The sequence below is a fragment of the Ceratina calcarata genome, unplaced genomic scaffold (assembly GCF_001652005.2).
Source record: "Ceratina calcarata isolate Rehan_Ccalc_2016 unplaced genomic scaffold, ASM165200v1 scaffold377, whole genome shotgun sequence".
In the NCBI taxonomy this organism is placed as follows: domain Eukaryota; kingdom Metazoa; phylum Arthropoda; class Insecta; order Hymenoptera; family Apidae; genus Ceratina; species Ceratina calcarata.
In genome coordinates this window covers 39,762-59,631 of record NW_017160894.1, presented here as the reverse complement: position 1 = coordinate 59,631, position 19,870 = coordinate 39,762, and the positions used below count along the sequence as shown (strand labels likewise).

At 41.3% G+C, this 19,870-nt stretch overlaps 1 protein-coding gene across 1 annotated transcript in view; it reads left to right on the top strand.

Moving 5' to 3' along the window:
- The first annotated feature begins 269 nt into the window (after positions 1-269).
- The window catches only part of LOC108625862 (cholinesterase 1-like), a 48,158-nt gene continuing 28,557 nt past the window's right edge, over positions 270-19,870 (top strand). Inside the window, exons 1-3 of the mRNA XM_018026190.2 lie at positions 270-554; positions 13,429-13,614; positions 13,980-14,182. Coding sequence (XP_017881679.1) covers positions 344-554; positions 13,429-13,614; positions 13,980-14,182 — 600 coding nt within the window. The 5' untranslated portion in view covers positions 270-343. The remainder of the gene's footprint in view (positions 555-13,428; positions 13,615-13,979; positions 14,183-19,870) is intronic.

Here is a 19,870-nt window from a genome sequence, read left to right as displayed (position 1 = left end):
TCAAATGGAATGGATGCGGAGATGATAGATTGTTGATAAGCGGGTGTCCGGATCCGAGACAACGCTCCCGAGTCGGAGCTCGCGCCAATGGAGCGCTCTGATTGGTCGGGGTTTTTTGTTAATCCACGCCTTGGACAACTTTCACGATAAGGAAAATGTTGTTTAAAATTACGTCAGGAACCATTTCAATATCTTACACTAGTTTTGGGACACCCTGTATAGCCTACACATCCTTAATGGTATAAACCTTAATCTCTGAATTTAGGATCCAGAGTCACCGGAACCATGGATAGGGGAGAGGGACGCTTCGAAATTTCGAGACGTATGCGCCAGCTTTAACCGTATGACCAATGAAATCGAAGGAAGCGACGATTGTCTTTACCTCAATGTATACAGGCCAACAAGCACTGCTCTAAAAAAATGCGCTGTCATGGTGTGGATCCATGGTGGTGGCTTCGTCGCCGGATCCGGAAATGACACTTTCTATGGGCCTGACTATCTGATACGGAAGGATATTGTTCTAGTAACGATTAACTACCGGCTAGGCGTCTTAGGTAAGATTGTGTTGGATTATACGTTCAAAATGTAACAAAAATCTATCGAGATATGATACGCAGGATGAAAGAGGGCGTTCGTACAAAACAACTAACAAGGGGAGGCCAACATATGTGCGACACGGATTTTGATGAGTCTCACATATGTTGTAGTGTAGATGTAGTACAACAATATATGTTTCAATGGTGGGGCCAACGCTCAATAGTTTTCGAAATATTAATAAAAATAGGTGTCGATGTGTTGAAGAACAAATAAGTTAAGATCCTCTACCGTAATAGACATTAGCGACGCAGTCGCGTGCCGGCAGATAGAGAGTAAGGACGTGTATCGAATGCTCCCGAGTGTTCTAGCCGCATCATTGTACGTCTCTCCTCCTTAAATCCTATTTCGTAGCTTATGTATTTATTGTATATAGTGTTGTCGTGTGTTTGTCATCCTCATTGTGTGGGAGCAAATCCCTAATTACTCCTTATCGGGTCCTTCCCGTCCTGAGGCAGCCCTTGCGGGCGTACTCACAATGGCCTCCGAAGGAGGTAGAAGAGATAAAAGAAATTACGTTGAAACAGGAGAACCCAACGAAGGAACCCCGTCAACGAGTTCAAGTACCTTACGCGAGCCCAAAACTGCAAAATTAAATTCATTACAGTTAGATAAGCTTTACAAGCAACTTCGTAAAGAGTCTGGGATGCCCCCCGCCCCTCTACCCATCAGGTTCAAACTAAACTTAGCGGCCGCTCGAGGCCAGGCACTGGTGAAAGCGACCCCTCCGGAAGCGAACCAAAATGAAATCCTAACCATGGACATTAGCGAACAGGTTACCGACGATCAGTCAATTCCATTACCGACGGAAAGATGGACCGTACCATAAAGAACTCGGAAGAACCCGAACAAGAAACAGGTAGCTGTTACTGATGCCGACGAGGTTTTAAGTAACAGATATGAGTCCCTAGAGGAAATAAATTTATCCGATACAGATAACGCGGGCATGACTGGAGCAGAAAACTGTGCCCCAACCGGTAGCAGAAAACACAAAAAGCCACCCCCGATTTATATTTTATCGTCGGACTTAGTAACATTAATACAAATAATTTCACCAAAGATGACTGTACAGTAAACGAGACAAATAAGGACAATCACACTATCTTTTGTAACAAGGAAGAAACGTATTTCATTTTGTTAGAAGCGCTCAAGTGGGCGGGAATCCCACATTATTCATTTACGCCAAAAACAATTAAGCCAAAGTCGTTGGTTTTGAAAGGAGTTAAGGACTCATTCTCCCCTGAGGAAATAAAAAATGAACTAGAAGAACTTGCACCAAACAATGTATCGATTCTAAATGTTTCCAAATTCATATTTCGTGAAGAACCAAAGGCATAGCATCACTTAGTGCAATGTGATAGCGCTAGCAACCTCAGCGAACTATTTAAAATAAAGTTTATTGCTTATCAAAAAGTAAGATGGGAAAGACTTCGACGAAGAGAATTGTACCAATGCCGTCGATGCCAAAGGATTGGACACTCGGGAAGAATTGTCATCTTAACTACCGATGCGTAAAATGCGCGTTACCCCATGAGCCGGGTACTTGTTCATTAAATAGCATGGCCGCCAAAAACGAATTGAAATGTGCGAACTGTGGGCATAATGAGCACACGGCAAATTATCGGAGCTGCCCGTACTTTAAGCTCGCGGCAGCGCAAAAAAAAGCAATAAGCAGTTTGAAAACGACAAGAGTTATGAAGAAAATTGATACCATCTCAGCGGTTGTAAGGGACAACTGCTCGTATGCCCAGGCTACCAAACCAACAAACATCGGAAGTGCAAGGTCAGCATCCCAGTACAACCTAATTGGAGAGCCGAGGTACCCAGGTACCCAGTACACCACAGGACATTGTGGGAAGAGAATAACAATGACACCGCATGGGCGGGAAAGACGAGCTCCGACTGGATTGAACAACTAAAGAACGATATGGCCGAAATAATCGGAAGACAGCTGCAGGTGCTAGCCCAGCAAGTAAACAACAACTCCAATAATATTAATAGAATATAATACTTAACGCGCTACGACTTCCGGATAATGAATAAGAACAATTGTAAATCGAGCAGACTTAAATTAGCGGCCATTAACGTGAACTCGTTGTGCGCCAATAGTAGAAGAAATGATTTGTTAGAATTCTGTCGCAAATACGAGCATGATATAATATGCGTATCCGAAACCAAGCTGAACGCCAGACATAAAATCAGCTTTGCGAATTATAAGATATTTATAACGGATAGGCCAAATTCCACCTGTGGCGGAGGCACCGCATTCCTTGTCCGCAACTGGCTCAATCCATCTCGGGTAATCTCTCCCAGTTCAAGCAATAATAAAACTTTAGAATATACCATAGTTAAACTACTTACTGCTAGTGGTCAGAATTTGTTTGTAATTAGTGTTTATGCAGCCTTTGACAATAGAAAGATTTTCCTTGATGAGCTTAATGAACTCTTTACATGTTTGGAACTTGGCAAAGGTAATAATTATTTTATCATTGCGGGAGATTTAAACGCGCGCAGAGTTGAATGGGGGGACCGAGCGGGGAACCAGCGGGGCAGATATCTACGCCAGTGGGAAGAAAATCGAAGCATTTGCTATAAAACTATGATTCTTATCCCGGCCAAAACCCACTTTTAAACCGGCGGCCTCCTATCTGGACATTTGCCTCGCTGATTCAGGGATACAATTCCTGAATCTAATAGATGGAAAAATTCCTGTTTTGCCTTATGTCAGTGATCACAACGCGCTGTCAATGTCTTTCGAAATTAGCAGAGACACCTTTATAAAGGTTAATGCGGATCTGATCGAGCATAGATACAACTTTAAGGCTACTCGCTGGGACAAGTTTGCCCGACACGTGCACGAATGCAACAATTCCCGGATAGCTTGCAATCGTAACCTCTCTATCTTGGAAATAAACAACGGCTTAGATTCAGTCACGGAAGCTATTCTTACGACAATCAAATCGATAACGCCTACCGACAAAAATAGGAATAGTGTAGAACCTTATTTCTCCAAAAAAATTAAAAGATTAGCCAAAGCGAAAAGCACCTTAATTTCAATTGTACACAACCTTTCGGACCTTGATCCACGCGACCGATTTGGATTATCCGCGGTAGCTAAAGATCTATTACACAATATCAAAAAAAAGCTTAACGACAGTTTCAATAGGTCAGTGCAACGGCACTGGAGGACAGTTTTGCGGAAAATCGACCATAATCACACGGAATCCTTCTTCCCCAAGATTAATGCAATCTTCCGGCCAAAAAAACAAATTGAACTGATCAAGTTAGAGATTAACCAAAATGACCGAGAGCTAATCGACAGATGCAAGTTATCCGATAATAATGTAGGGCAAGAGAACAAAATAGTACTTACGAAATTTTGAACGCGATAGGAGCGAACTTTGAAAGAATAAGCTCACCCCGGAGTTTAAATCAGGGCATCAGGCTTAAAGAGTTAGTTGATCAGGCAGCGCAGGGGTTGCGGGATAACCATCTGCTGAACAGGTCGCGCAATGCCACCCTGGTTGAATTCTCGGAATCCAATCGGGCGGACGATCCGGTACGTCTTGAGGGCGGTTTCCACCCATTCATAAGCTTTGACCGATTATGCAAAATTCTCAAATGAATGCCAAATAAAACATCATCTGGTATTGATGGTATTCCAACTATAGCTCTAAAACACCTCCCGGGCTCAGTTGTGCATAAGTTGGTAATTCTATTTAATAACGCGCTCAATCATTGCTACTTTCCTAGTATTTGGAAGCAAGCCAGAGTTTTGCCTATCCTGAAAAAGAACAAGGACCCTAATGATCCATCCAGTTATCGTCCTATAAGCCTCACCCCCAACCTGAGCAAGATATTCCAAGCGATAATAAACACTCACATTACGGACTTCTGTATGACTAACAAAATAATCCCGGAACTTCAATTTGGATTCAAGCGTGGACACTCCACAGTCCACGCAATTCACAAGCTGCTATCGGATATAAATAATAGCTTAAACGGCAGCAGATTGGTAGGAGCTGCACTTCTGGACTTGGAGAATGCGTTCGACTCTGTTTGGCAGAACGGGCTGTTATACAAACTAGAGAAAAAACACTTCCCGAACGGTTTGATTCATCTCATCCTGGATATGATCAGTAACAAGTCATTTATAACGTGTGCTGGGGATTACAAATCATCGTTATCCTTCCATATTAAAGAAGGTCTGCAACAAGGCACAGTGAATTCGCCAGCACTGTTCAACATTTTTATAAGCGATCTTTTAAAATTATTTGATTTAAACTCGACAGAGGGTAATACAAAAGCTCTTGGATTTGCGGATGATTTCGTCGTATACACCGCAGATAGAAAGACCCTATCGGTTCAAAAAAGGTTGGAGGAAATTGTAAATAAGATTAACAGCTATTATATGTCGTGGAACCTTAAGCTAAACCCGAAAAAATGTGAAACCATCTTATTCAGGAAACCGGTACATTACCGCAATTGCAAAAAGGGGAGCTAACAAATTCGGAATACGTGCCACGGTCCCGGGCACGACGGACTCGGTTCTGATTCCACACAGATCTTCAGTCAAATACCTGGGTTATCACATAGATTACCTAATGAGGGGTAATATTCATGCAGACATGTCTATAGCTAAAGCGCGCAAAGCCTTCCTAGCGAATGGTAGAATTTTCCGAAACAGATCCCTCTCAGCGAAAACTAAAATTATTTTATATATGTTGCTAATAAGGCCGATCATAACGTATGCAGCACCCGTGTGATGGAACATCAATCACACTAGCGCGGAGAAGCTACGAGAATTCGAACGGAAGTGCATCCGGGCGTGTATAGGACTATACCGTCGGGTCATTCGGAATGGCTCCATTTCGTTAGTAATAAAAAAATTTACGATGCGGCACAAATACCACGCATAGACAGTTACTTGCTTAAACTAACGAGAGATTACTTGAGTGGGCTGCCCAGCAGCATTAACAGCGAAATAAAAAAGTTAGCTTGTCACATGATAAAATGTAAAAAGCAAAAATAAAAAAAACACATTCATCGGGACTCGAATCGTCAGGAGTAAGATTACTAATCCGACCCGTTACCAGCGTCGCTAATGTCTATTACCGTAGAGGATCTTAACGTACTTATTCTTCAATAGATCGACACCTATTTTTATTAATATTTCGAAAACTATTGAGCGTTGGCCCCAACATTGAAACACATATTGTTGTACTACATCTACACTACAACATATGTGAGACTCCTCAAAATCCGCGTCGCACATATGTTGGCCTCCCCTTGTAAGACAGACTCGAGAATCTTCTAGTTGGCTTTGTCTATCGTCTAGTATAATGTCTAATCAATATTTGTTTATTAATTGTCTGATTTTAATAACGGATTGTGCATTAAGTTTGTTCCCTAGTATAGTTCGAAGTGACTTTTATTTCCACGTGCAATAGTTAAATAAAAGGAAAAATTCGAGTTCAATCAGTACATTTAACATTTATTTAAATACTAATTTCAAAAGATTGCGAATTCTAGAGTCTTGTTTTCCAAGGACAGTAAAACAAGTTGGATTGTCTGATTTAAAGGCAGAATCGCCAAACTTTTTTTGTAATAGGTAATTTTAAAGTCCTAAACGTAATTTTGTCACTCTTGATTTTCGCTTTACTTTGGGCCGTTATTGAATATCGTTCAATAGTAGAATTACGCTCTGTATGGTATAGTTTGTGATGAAGGGTTAAACACAGTTGTGCCCCTTGAACCTGAGCTTAGCGCAAAATAAGAGTGATTCACATGTTTTGGTCAAATTGGATTCATCACAGTTATCATAGCATGAGTCATTGTATGATCGAAACTTTCAACATGAAAGCTCCTATCCTTTTTCAATTTTTCCTTTGAGGAATGGACTCGTTTAGCTCCGAAGTTACCACGTCGAATGTTCGAATGTGAATGGTGTCCACTCGACATCGGTTCGTTGGAGCTCGTTCTTCTCATGGTTTTGGGTTTCGAATTCCCAAAACACTCGAGAAAGATAAGACACTGTAAAGAACCGGAAAGGACTTTATTTATTAAACGTTTCAAGAGAATATCTGGATAGAAGTCAGTCTGTTAAATAACAAATCAAGTTTACGGAGAATTGAAATGATTGTTTATTTAAAATCTATACAAGGGAAAAAAACCCAAAGGCTCAAAAACCCTTGTTATTAATCGGTGAAGAGAAAGAGCCTAAAGACATAAAAAACCCTTGGAAATGTGAATTGAAATAAGTTGGATGTGTGAGTGTGTCGCGTGTGGTAAGGATGATATCGTATATACGGAGATTGAGCGCTCGTCAGCGATTAATTAATTGCGTGACACCGGTATGTTTTTTGGGAAACAGTTCCCTTTGATGATTCGGAAACCAGATTCCGTTGGATTCTCCTGTGAAGGAGACTCCAGATTGTTTTAATGTTGATGACTCGGAAATCAGGTTCTGTCGGAGTCTCCCGTGCAGGGAAACGTCCAGATTGTTGTAATGATTCGAGAACAAGGTTTCGTCGGAGTTTCCCGTGCAGGGAAACGTCCGGACGTTCAGAACGTCAATTATTATATGATTTTTGTGTTTAACACATATTAACTGTGTATAACACGGGTTAATGGATAACGAAAATCGGTCACACGCGAGAAAACTCCCGAACTTTCCTACGCAAGATGCACCATTCGACTGCTGCGTTTCCAGTCAAGCGAACTGCTCTGACTCCTTGGTGTCTTCCTTGAAGCACCTTTTCAATTCCACATCAGCTCTTGCAAAGTTGGTGAACTCATCCTTTCCACGTGGTCTCCTCATCGAACCGTGTTCTAGCCGTGACCGATCTATTTGAACGATAGTACTTATCGTGAGCATGTTCATAATTATTATCATATCGTTCACTATACAGGGTGTCCCAGGATTAGTGGTACATATTTTCATGAGGTGATTTTAAACAACTTTTTCCTTTGTGAAAAAGTTGTCCGAGGCGTGCTTATTGAGTTATTAACAAAAATCCCCGACCAATCAGAACGCGAGTATACACGGCGGGCAGCTGCGCGGCAACCGCCTCGTGCGTTGCCGCGCCCGTATGCCGCGCTCGTGACGAGAACATACATGTAGGATTAAAGAAATGTTGCATGCAAAAACGAACTAATAAATTGGTTAAACATCAGAGTAAAGAAAGCGATTAGTCGTTACTTACGTTCACTGAACAAATGTAACATACTCAATGAAATAACTAACAACTTTATAAATTACAGAATAGGTAAAATTATGAAAAATGTGAAAAGAATCAGAGTTGGACGTCTTCGTTGGTCAGTGCACCTGCTGCTAGACGACGTCAATGGGGCGATCTTTGGCACTCGAAGATAGGACACATAGCTCGCAGCAGCTGATGCTTGGAGTAAGTCACTGACCTGCACCTGACGCTTCTTTCCTTATCATCATGATCACTGACACTTACCCACTGGCAAATTTTCACAAAACAAAAGTTGTCACATTTACACTTTCCAAATTCCCTGCCACTTTTCATTTTACAAATCCATTGTCACATTGCACTTTGCAATTGAAAATTTGCATACCCGTTTTTAATTTGATTCTTAGTTCCAATCGGAATACCGTTCGCGGAACAATTCCACTGCCGCTATCGGATTATAACTCACTTAAGCGTAAATAACGAACATATTAGAATATTCCGTGTTCGTTAGGATACGCATCGTTCTGTTTAGTAACGCAAGGCAAAGCCAAATGACCGCTTGCTCGCACATTTTCTTCCAGAAAATCTTTCCCCACTCGGGGGACAAGTTCGTTACAGAAAATGTGTTTGTATTTTTCACCTGAACCCGGCCTTCATTTCCTTGTTACCCTTAGGAACTCTCCACGTATAGCACACTCGAACCGATGACAAGAGACACCATCCAGAAATGCACTTACCAGATGCGAAGGACTGAATATGGATTTTGTCGTACACAGCATGCCGGGCGCGCGCTGTTCGAGATCTTGCCATAAAATAAAAAGGAAATATCTGATTCTCTTCGATTACTATTAAAAAGACGTTGACGGTACAGAACACAGCCTTCCAAAAATTCACCGCAGAAAACGATTACCTTCTACGTTTCGTATAACTACTGCTGAACGTGATGCACATTCCCGAGTTGTATTCGCGTAATGAGTAATGTAATTTTTCCCTTGCAAAAAAAATTCATAACTCAATTGCATAACAATATTTTTTGCAGCGCTGAATTGTTAGGAAGCAGTGTTTATTGTCGCTAAAGTCTTTCTAAGGGTAATTGAAGAGAGTCAGATTTTTTTCCTTTTTACAATTTTATGGCAAGGTCTCGAACAGCGCGCGTCCAGCCAAACGTGTATGACAAAAGCCAAATTCAATCGTCCGCATCTGGTAAATGCAAGTCTGAGAACTGTCCCTTGTCATCGGTTCGAGTGTTCTGCACGTGAAGAATTTTTAAGAATGTCAAGTGAACGAAGGGCAGGTTCAGTTGAAAAATACAAACACATTTTCTGTACCGAACTTGTCCACCGAGTGGGGAAAGATTTTCTGGAAGAAAATCTTCGAGCGAGCGGTCAGTTGGCTTTGCCTTGCGTTACTAAATAGAACGATGCGTATCCTAACGAACACGGAATATTCTAAAATGTTCGTTATTTACGCGTAAGTGAGTTATAATCCAAGAGCGGCAGCGGAATTGTTCCGCGAACGGTATTCCGATCGGAACTAACAATTAAAATAAAATCGAGTATGCAAATTTTCAACTGCAAAGTGCAATGTGATAGTGGATTTGTAAAGTGAAAAGTGGCGGTGAATTTGGAAAGTGTAAAACTGACAATTTTTGTTTTGTGAAAATTTGTCAATGGGAAAGTGACAGTGATCGTGATGATAAGAAACGAATCGGCAGGTCACTGACTTGCTCCAAGCATCAGCTGCTGCGGACCATGTGTTTCTGTCTTCGAGTACCGAAGATCGACCCATTGACCCATTCACGTTCTCTAGGAGCAGGTGCACTTACCAACGAAGTAAGTCCAATTCTGATTCTTTTCGCATTTTTCATAATTTTATCTATTCTGTAACTTGAAAAGTTGTTTGTTATTTCATTGAGCATGTTACATTTGTTCAGTGTAACGACTAATTTCTTTCNCGTATAAATTACATAAGAAAGGGCTAATTAAAGCTCCTTGTGGAACCCCTGTATTATTGAATATAGTCACATTTTCCCCATTTAGTATTCTACAGAGGATCTTTCTATTTGTCAACCATCAAGCAACAAAAATGATTTTTTTTTACATTCTAAGCTGACCACTTTTTTAATCAGACTCATTAGGATCTACGCTCTCGTACGCTCCTTTTAAGGTTAAAAAGGCACCCTACATCATCTTATTCTTTAGTAAATTCTATTGTACAGTTGCTATCAACGATTAAACATTATTGTATGTAAACCTGAACCTGAAACTACTTTGGAATTGTAGTTTGCAAAATAATTAAAGGCGGGTCTAATCTAACCTACTTTTTCTATTTTCTGAAATAGTTCTCCTATACAGGATATCAATGTTATAGGTCTAACTAATAAAAAATCTTTATCTAGAGCTCTATGTTCCCCCTTGCAATTAAAACGTTTTGTGGGTCTGTTACAATCTCCGTGCATTTGTTTACCACAATTTTGGTATTTTCTCATGCTGATTTGCAAAATTTTTGTATATGACCAAATTTCAAACATTTGTAGCATTGCTTGATATTTCTTACGTAAGGTTTGACTATTACAAACTATACCTCCGCTAAGCATTATCTTCATGGATAGAGAGTAGAGATCCTCGAAAGGCCAGAATAGTTTGACCCACTATCCATCCTCCATTTTACCGTTTTTAACTGTGCACTTTTTCAATCTTTCAAAACGTATTTGTCCTTGTCCAATCTCTTTTATCAGCTTTTCTAGTGGGCCATCCCAATCGAAGATCACCCCGATCTATCCTCCATTATTCTTGGAATGTATGGTTTAAAATCTTCACGATTTTTTATATATTAGGATAATTTCATTCGCTATTCTTCTATACGATAATGTTATCTTTGCTTTAAATTTGTTAGCCAGTTTATCAAATCTTTCTTAAACTCATTTAATTATCTGTAGAATTTGATGGCATTTTTCCCCATATTATTATTCAATCTGGAATTTCTTGCTACGAATTCTATTACATATTCTTCTGTATCTTCATTTTCAAATATTTTGATCTCTCTCTCGTCTGTCTTCTCTATACATGTCTAGCACGATTGTTTGTTCCCAATTTGTGCTGCGTTCTTTATATTTTCTTTATTTTTGTCCATTCTTATCATATCTACTGTCGGATTCCCTTCTACTTTCTTAACCTTTCTTAACCCCTTTTCATTCTCATACGATGTACCTTTTGCACTCACTTTCTCTCTTTTGCTTGCGGTTTCCATAATGGTTCCTCTTTTTTTCCTTACAGACACTTTGTTTTCCTTCCCCTTGAGAAACGAAGGTTTCGTTCTTGCCATTCTACTGATCTAACATCATTTTCTCATGAATCATCTCAATGAATTTCTCATCTCTATGAATCATCAATTTCTTTTAATTTTTATTAGGAGAAATGAAACTATACATATTTATTTTTATATCCCGCCTCCGAGACCGCGTGGGAAGCGTTTATAATCTTTGAAAATGTGTATTGTTTTCTTCAACTTAGCAATAACTTAATGGGCTTAATTATCTGACTAGTTAAAGTATATTCTGATTCCTAACACTTTATTTTATCCTTCAATTCGTGTTTGCTCAATACGATACATTCGCCTCTAAAGCGCCACTTTCTATCGAATGGCTCGACAGAGTCTTGGAAACCTTACACCGTTTCTTATAACCTGTTATAAATAATGTCGTGATTTCCAGCAGTTATCAAGGCCGAGTAATGTTCTTAAATCTTTTAATTGTTAATCTTCAAACAAAAAGAAAACCTTGAAAATCTCTCTTGCTTATAAGATTATGGTAGTACACCTTGCCCTGACTTAATTGCTAAATTCAAAATTAACGTTCCAACTCAAGTCTTCAGAAAACACGAATTCTTCTTTGTTGAACATTAACGCACTCTGTACATATTATAATACAATAAATAGGATGGTAAATTTTGCCCACTCTATACTTTCTCCAAATCTATATAGAACCACAAGTATATTATCAGCCGTTTCTTCAAATGGATTATACTTGACTGTTTATTTCACCTACTATAGTATTACACCACTCTCAGTTATTTAATTATTTTTCATTGTTACATTTTATACAGGATGTCCCAGAACTTGTGTTAGGCCTTCAAATGAGGAGAAGCTGTGGTGACTTTAAACAACATTTTCCTTTGCAAAAAAATTGTCCGAGGCGTGGTTGTCGAGTTATTAACGAAAAACCGCGACCAATCAGAGTGCCCGTATAGCGAACGCATAGGGGAGCGACAACTGCCTTCGACACTGCTACGTCCGTATGCCACGCTCATGACGAGAACGTAGGATTTAAACAAAAATTACGTGCAAGAGCAACTAAGAAATTGTGTAAATATTACAGAAAACAAAGCAATTACTCGTTAGTTACGTTCGCTGAATAAATGTAACATACTCAATGAAATAATTATCAACTTCATAAATTACAGAGTAGCTAAGATTATAAAAAATGGGAAGAGAATTAGAGTTGAACTTAATCGTTCGTCTTTAAGTTCATCTGCTCCTAGAAGAACGTCACTGGGTCAATGTGTGAATCCCAGTACTTGAAGATAAAACATATGGGCAGCAGTGATGTTTAGAGCAGGTCACTGACATGGCCATATGTTTTATTTTCGAGTGTCAGGCTTCGGCACACTGACCCACTAAAATTCTTCGAGGAGCAGGTGAACTTAAAAACGAACGACTAAGTTACACTCTAATTCTTTTCCCATTTTTTATGGTTTATCTACTGTGTAATTTATAAAGTTGTTAGTTATCTCATTGAATATGTTGCATCTACTCAGTGAACATAAAAAACGACTAATTGCTTTCTTTTCTCTGATATTTAATCAATTTCTTAGTTGCTCTTGCATGTCAGTTTTGTTTTAATCCTATGTTTTCGTCACGAGCGTGGCATACGGCCGCGGCAACGCACGAGGCGATTATTGCGCACCTGCCCGCCTTGTATACGAACGCTCTGGTTGGTTAGGGATTTTTGTTAATAACTCGAAAACCACGTCTTGCACAACTTTTTGACGGGGCTTTTGGGACAGGACTTTGAACCTGAAGACCTAACACTAGTTCTGGGATACCGTGTATATGATATTGTTGCGCCGGGGAGTGATATTTCGCGAACAACTCATTAATAACAGTTAAATTAATAAACGAAACAATAACTCAAAGCTGTATTTGAGAACCAATAACAGAAAGTCAGATAACACGTCCGGATAGATCGAGGTCTCGCGCTGTTCTCATGGTTCAAAATAGATGCTGGTTCTTCAATAGCAACCGGAAACCGAGCCCTTCGGTTCCGCTCGTTCTCAGTGGCAGTTTCACATCGTTGCGAAACATCTTCACACTTCTCAACGATGTCACGTCGAAGCATTGCGCGGCATGTTCAATCCGTCACAACAGTATTTTAGTTTTATATTTTATATTTAGTTCTCACTTCGTTTTGTTTCTGTATTTCAATGGGTTTTACAAACTCGTATATCATTAATAAATCAATAAATAAATAAATAAATGAATAAATAAGGGAATGAATAAAACCAACTATACGCGTTTTATACATCGAACTGCTATAACATTCACATTATACAGGTTTTACTATTTCGCCTTGCGATAGGTTTTCTGAACGTAGATCACGAAGTGGCGTCAGGGAATCAGGGCCTGAAGGATCAAGTGATGGCCCTGAGATGGATAAAGGAGAACATCTCCAGTTTTGGTGGGGATCCTGACAACGTCACGATTTTTGGAGAAAGCGCTGGTTCAGCCTCCGTGCATTATCTAACAATATCTCCTTTGGCTGAGGGTATGTTCTAAAGCATTTGTGATATTGCAAAATTCATGTATAGAAAAATGAAAAACCTACGTTCAAAGACGTGCAGAACAAAAATGAAATGCATATTATTATTCTTAAAAAGAAGAGATTAACTTTTAGAATTCTAGATTCACAATTTAGATACATTATTCTACAGTCTAACGATTAAAAATTCTTTACAAGTGATACTCCAGCTTGTTATGTCGATTCGACTTTCTGAATAGCCGAGCATGTTTCATTATGCATTCTATGAGCACAATGTCTCGCCCGTTATGTTTGCGTCATTAAGTCTCGTGCTTTATTTGCTTCGTTAACTAGAAATCCAAAATTCTGTTCTACGACCTTGGTGTCCATAGGATTGTTCCACAAGGCAATCGCACAGAGCGGAGTAGCAGTTAATCCATGGGCTCTCGCAACCATGGATCCCAAGGAACGTGTGTACCAACTTGCCGCGAAACTTGGCGAGCATTCGATCGAACCCGAGGTTGTCGTCGAGTTTCTAAAGACGATAGACGCGACGAAGCTCGTTGCCACCGAAAGGGAATTGTTCACACCATTGGTAAGTCGATGCATGAAATTCCAGCGAAGATGCACTTCCAACTAAATTCCATTTTACTTGTCTTCAATTATGTTAAAATGAGCGCAGACCAAAACTCCTTTACACAGGATTCGTTAAATATGAAGCGATTTATTGAACAAGAAAATGTCACAGTACAATGGCTATGAACATGAACATGTACGCACGGTAAGAAATAGAGAGAATGGGGCGTAGTACACGAGATGTCGAAAGTCTTGGATATGCGGAATCGGATATTTATCGGGAACCGTGATTCGATTCAGACGTCTATAATCCCCGCAGGGTCTCCATTCACCAGACTTCTTTTTTACTAAGTGCAATGGGCTGGCCCATGGGCTTCTGGATGGTTGACAGATCCCATGCTGCAGCATAAAGTCAAATTCGAGCTTCGCAGCTTTGAGCTTTTCGGGAGTGAGGCGACGTGCCGCTTCGTGGACTGGCGGGCCGTTGGTCAATATATAGTGTTGAACGGGGTGAGCGGCGCCTTTGACCTTCCTCTGCATTGTAATATCAACATACTCCCGCAGTAGCTCCTGATATCTCTTGGTACTGTCGATTGTCAGTACCGTCGGTACTTCCGTCCTAATTGCATCAGCGATTGCACATAACTTTGTCGTTTCATCCAGCAACCTGTTATGCCTCAAATCTACCAAGAGGCCGAAGTGTCGCAGGAAATCTGCTCCTAAAATGGGATGGCCGACATTGGCTACGATAAATTCCCATTTAAAAGCACGATGTAGGCCTAGGTTGACCATGATCACTTTCGTGCCATACGTATCGATTGGTGTGCCATTTGCCGCAAAAAGTTTATATTCGTCCGGGGATCGTTTCGTCTCCGTTCTTGTTTTTGGCAGAACTGAAACGTCGGCGCCAGTGTCTATTAGGTACCTGATACCGGTTGATCGGTCCGTTATAATTAAGCGGCTTTGGGGGCTTTGCCCGTCCTCAACAGCCGCGACTTGGGACGGCGGCTCTAGTTTCCCTGGGAAGCGGGAGCAGGGACAGGAGCAGGGGCAGGAGCCAATTCCCCTCTCCATTGACAGGGTTGTTGGCACTTCCACGCTTGTGTCCCAAACCGATCGTGATAGTAGCACAATCCTGTGCGTGACCTTGAAGCAGACCTAGAACGGCCCCTTCTGCCATGCCATCTCGGATTACGCTGATTGGATCGACCCTGATGCGGCGAAAGTTTGCCTAACGCTTCGACCATTACGTTAACTGACTGCTGTGTTTGGATGGTCAGCTCACTAGCTTGACGCAGTAACGTCACGATGGTGTCTAAGGACGTCTGATTAGCACTATTGTTAGCTATTGGTCCTGGACTTACCATGGCTATACACGCCGCTTCCGTTTTCTCCATAGCTTTATCGGCGACTTCCGCTAGTTTATTTAGCTCCATATCTTGCAGCACCGATAATACCTCTTGTATACGTTGCGGAAGTCTTTGCATCCACAGAGACGCTAGGAAACGATCTGCTCCTGTGCCTCCGACGAGTAGCCTCATTTCTCTGAGGAGCCCCGACGGTTTTTTATCACCTAGCTCAATCCCTGTTAGCAACCTCCTCATTTGTCGCTCTTCAGACTCTGTGAACCGGCTTATTAAAGCATCCTTTAATGTCTGATACTTATCTTTCGCTGGCGGGGCTTCCAAAATGTCAGCGACCGTCTTCATTATCTTTTGATCTAGGTGCCTGACTACCGCGCTGTATTTCGTATCATCCGACTTAATTCGGTGGAGTTGGAACTCGCCCTCTAATTGGGCGAACCAGAGCTTCGGCGTCTCGTGCCAGAAGGTCGTTATACGCACGTTCTGAAATTCGTTCACTTCCACGTACCTCACCGGCACGTTCGGAACAGCATTTGGGACGTCCTCCTTCTCCTCTTCTACCTCCTGCTCGTGGAGAGCATTTTTTTCCGGAACGTCCTTCCTCGTCGGTGAATGCGCGACGGACATAACTGCACTCTTTGGCCGATTTTATTTTTTTAGCGACCACGTGCTCTTTGGCTCGATGTGAGGTTACGCGCTTTTATTCGGGGTCACCAATTTGTAGGGGATTTAGACTCCAAATTATCTCTTTATCTTTGTTTTATTATTTACGAAAAGCATATAAATATATATATAAATACTTTGTCTCTCCCTACAACTCCGTAAATTTTCTTTCGCTTTACAAAACTTTATATTTGCACGTGTGTTCTCACATCTCAAGTCTTATACGTTATACGTCCAGAATTGGACTTTCAAGTACATGAAAATTGGACAGAGCGCTGGCGACGCTCGGCTCCGCCGACAACGACGATGTCTGTCGTACCGACATTCGCCACATGAAGGAGATGTCGGAATGTACAAATGTAGTCAATGATACTTCTAACACTCCCACTTTGACTTCATTTTCCTCTCTCTCGCGAATGCTCGCGCGCACGGCCAAGAAATGTGGACTTCGTTGACACGTTTTAAGCATTTATATTAATTATATATGTGGGAGTGCAGAATGTTCGAACTAGCCAGGTAGTTGGCCAAGGAAATGTTTTACGACAGGGTCAATGGTCAAAATCTGGCTTGCAGACATTTTGGCAACTTTACCCCAACTGTGGGCACTTTTTAGAAAGTAAAGGGAGGAAAACTGAGAAAACACATCGGGGTACGAGCGGCCAAAAAGGGCATTGCGTACGAGAACGTAGTAGTGAGAGTATCGAGAGAATTCTATGTTACGCGAGAGAGAGTTGTTTGTATTCTAAGTATTAATCTAGTTGAATAAATATTGTTCCGTTCGAGGGAACAATAGTGTAAAAAGTGGAGATTTCGTTTGGGACAGTTTATGGCGAGTACGTGCTGAAAGGTTATTTTTGAGGATTCAAGCTCTTTTCTATTTTCATAACGGCTGGTTAACAGCATGCCATGTAATTTTTGTCAATTTTATTTGCTTTCCCTCGTGCCTCAATAACCAGCCTTGCCATAAACTAGGGTTCCGAAGGGTATTAAGCAACCGTCCGGCTTAGTGGTCCGTCATGCGGCAACCACTTGGAAGAATTTTCCGATCCCTTCGAAGGCTCCGCATGTTTCGGGAAACCTAGGTCCCACATCGCTAGGTAGTGGGGATGTATTTTTTAAGAAGGACAATATTCGCGAGACAAGGAAAAGGGGGGTAAAAAACCCAAAGTCAGGACAAGCGTCGGGGACCGGGTCAGTCATTCGACATCGGTCGGTCGGAAGAGAATCAGTTGACAACATTCGGTCAATACGACATCAGACATTCACGACATTCGTTCGAGACGAAAACAGATTCAGTCCCAGAAAAGAATACAGTCCATTTCCATCGTGAACTAGATACACAATATTAATTTGGCGTGTTTCAGGTGCACACGCGACGCACCAAATACAGGGTGTCCCAAAACTAGTGTAAGGAATTTTAATGGGAGGCTCCTGACATGATTTTAAACAACATTTTCCTTTGCGAAAAATTTGTCCGAAGCGTGGTTGAGGAGTTATTAACAAAAAACACCGACCAATCAGAGCGCTCGGTTCGCGCGCGCTCCGGCTCGGGAGCGTTGGCTCCGATCCGGCCGGGCGGCTTTTCACGCGTTTGAACAAGCGCTCCGCTCAGTACGAAGCGTTTAACAAACTACATGAATAACAATGCAAGGAAATTGTTGTTCGTGCACTATTATGAATAACAATTAATACACTTAATCGTTGTTCACGTGCAATGGATGGAGAAATGATAGATTGTTGATAATTGATGGATGATGATAGGATTAACAAGTCGCGGGGAATATTGAATTAAAAAGAAAATGTAAAAACTGTAGAGATTTAGACTTACCCATTCATTCGCAAGTGCACCTGCTAACGATGGGCCACGGTCAATGGGTCAGCGTCCTTGCCGCTCGCAGGTAGGCCACAGCTGATCCTCTGTCCAGGGAAGGAACCTCGCAATCCACCGCACGATCACTCTTAAAAATTTTAACACACTAAGATTGTTGCTCCTACGTCCTATCAATACACGTCTTTGAAAGCAGCCGATTGATTTTTATACACAAACTCAATTTCATTACACCACTGTCACTTTTCACTTAAAAATTTTCAAACACTTACACTGTCGTTGTTGCACTCTAACATTACACGTCTCCGAAAGGAGCCGATTGTTTTTTATTCACAAAATGAACTTCACTATCCGCGTGGCCTGTGAATTACACGATGCGCGAAGGGCACGACTCGATCGGAATGACGCTCTTTTTATCGGAATCGGCGGATAATCATCTTTGCGTTAGGCGAATACTCGGATCATTTCCTAATACTCTATTGGATTTTTCGGGCTCCGTCATTGAGTTGAGGTGCACGACTCGAAACCTACTGAATCGTCTCTCACAACTTTCCTTCGGGAGAATTTTCCCCACTCGATGGCCAAATTCGTTAGTGAAAATGTTTTTAACATCCCTGAAAGAAACTCTACCTTCGAGTCCTTGTCATATTTACAACATTCCCCACGTGTTGAACACTCGGTACCTCCGCGACTTGCAGCNATATTGCATACATTATATTATTTTATCTGAATATGTTTTGTTTTCTGTACAGTACGATTTTCTCCCGATTACTCTCCCGATTACTCTTCCGATCAGACGAAACCCGGCGTCCCTCATATCGGAAAGTCCTTCTGCCTCGCCCGCTCCGATTGCCATACTCCATTTTTCGGCCTACGATTATTCGCCGAGTCAAAAGTGGCTGCACTAAAATTGGTAAAGAAAATAAACAAGAGAGGACGATAAAACGCTTGAAGTGTGGCGAAAAGGTCCCTAGACGGGTCCGCGACACGTTAGGTTTAGTTAGCTAAATCGAAAAGTACACGTGGCTTATTTATTTCAACAATATCATAAGCTCTCCCCACAAAAGTAGCAAATGACGAGCGAGGGCGGTATCAAAGTATTTACATCAGTTTATTTTCATCGCCACTGATACTTTCATTCTTTCACATGCTTCTTTATCTGCCGCCCTATTGATATGACAGCGGTCCTCCGAGGCATCCAGCTTTTGTATACTTTTCCGTAGACCCCATAATTTCTTTAAATATTTTTTGGGACTTATATTACTTCATTACTGGCCACTATCTGTTGCCAGCATACATGTAGTTTAATGTATTGTATACAGGGTGTCCCAGGACTAGCGGTACATATTTTAATGGGAGGTTCCTGAGGTGATTTTGAACAACTTTTTCCTTTGTGAAAAAGTTGTCTGAGGCGTGGTTATTGAGTTATTAACAAAAATTCCCGACCAATCAGAGCGCGAGTATACGCGGCGGGCAAGAGCGCGACAACCACCTCGTGCGTTGCCGCACCCGTAAGCCGCGCTCGTGACGAGAGCATAGGTTTAAAGAAAAGTTGCATGCAAAAACGAACTCATAAATTGGTTAAATATCAGAGGAATGAAAGCGATTAGTCGTTACTTACGTTCACTGAACAAATGTAACTATAAATATTCAATGAAGTAACTAACGATGTTACAAATTACAGGGTAGATAAAATTATGAAAAATGTGAAAAGAATCAGAATTGGACTTACTTCTTCGTTGGTCAGTGCACCTGCTCGTAGAAGAACGTTAATGGGTCAATGGGTCGCCCTTCGGCACTCGAAGATAGGACACATGGCTCGCAGCAGCTGATGCTTGGAGTAAGTCAGTGA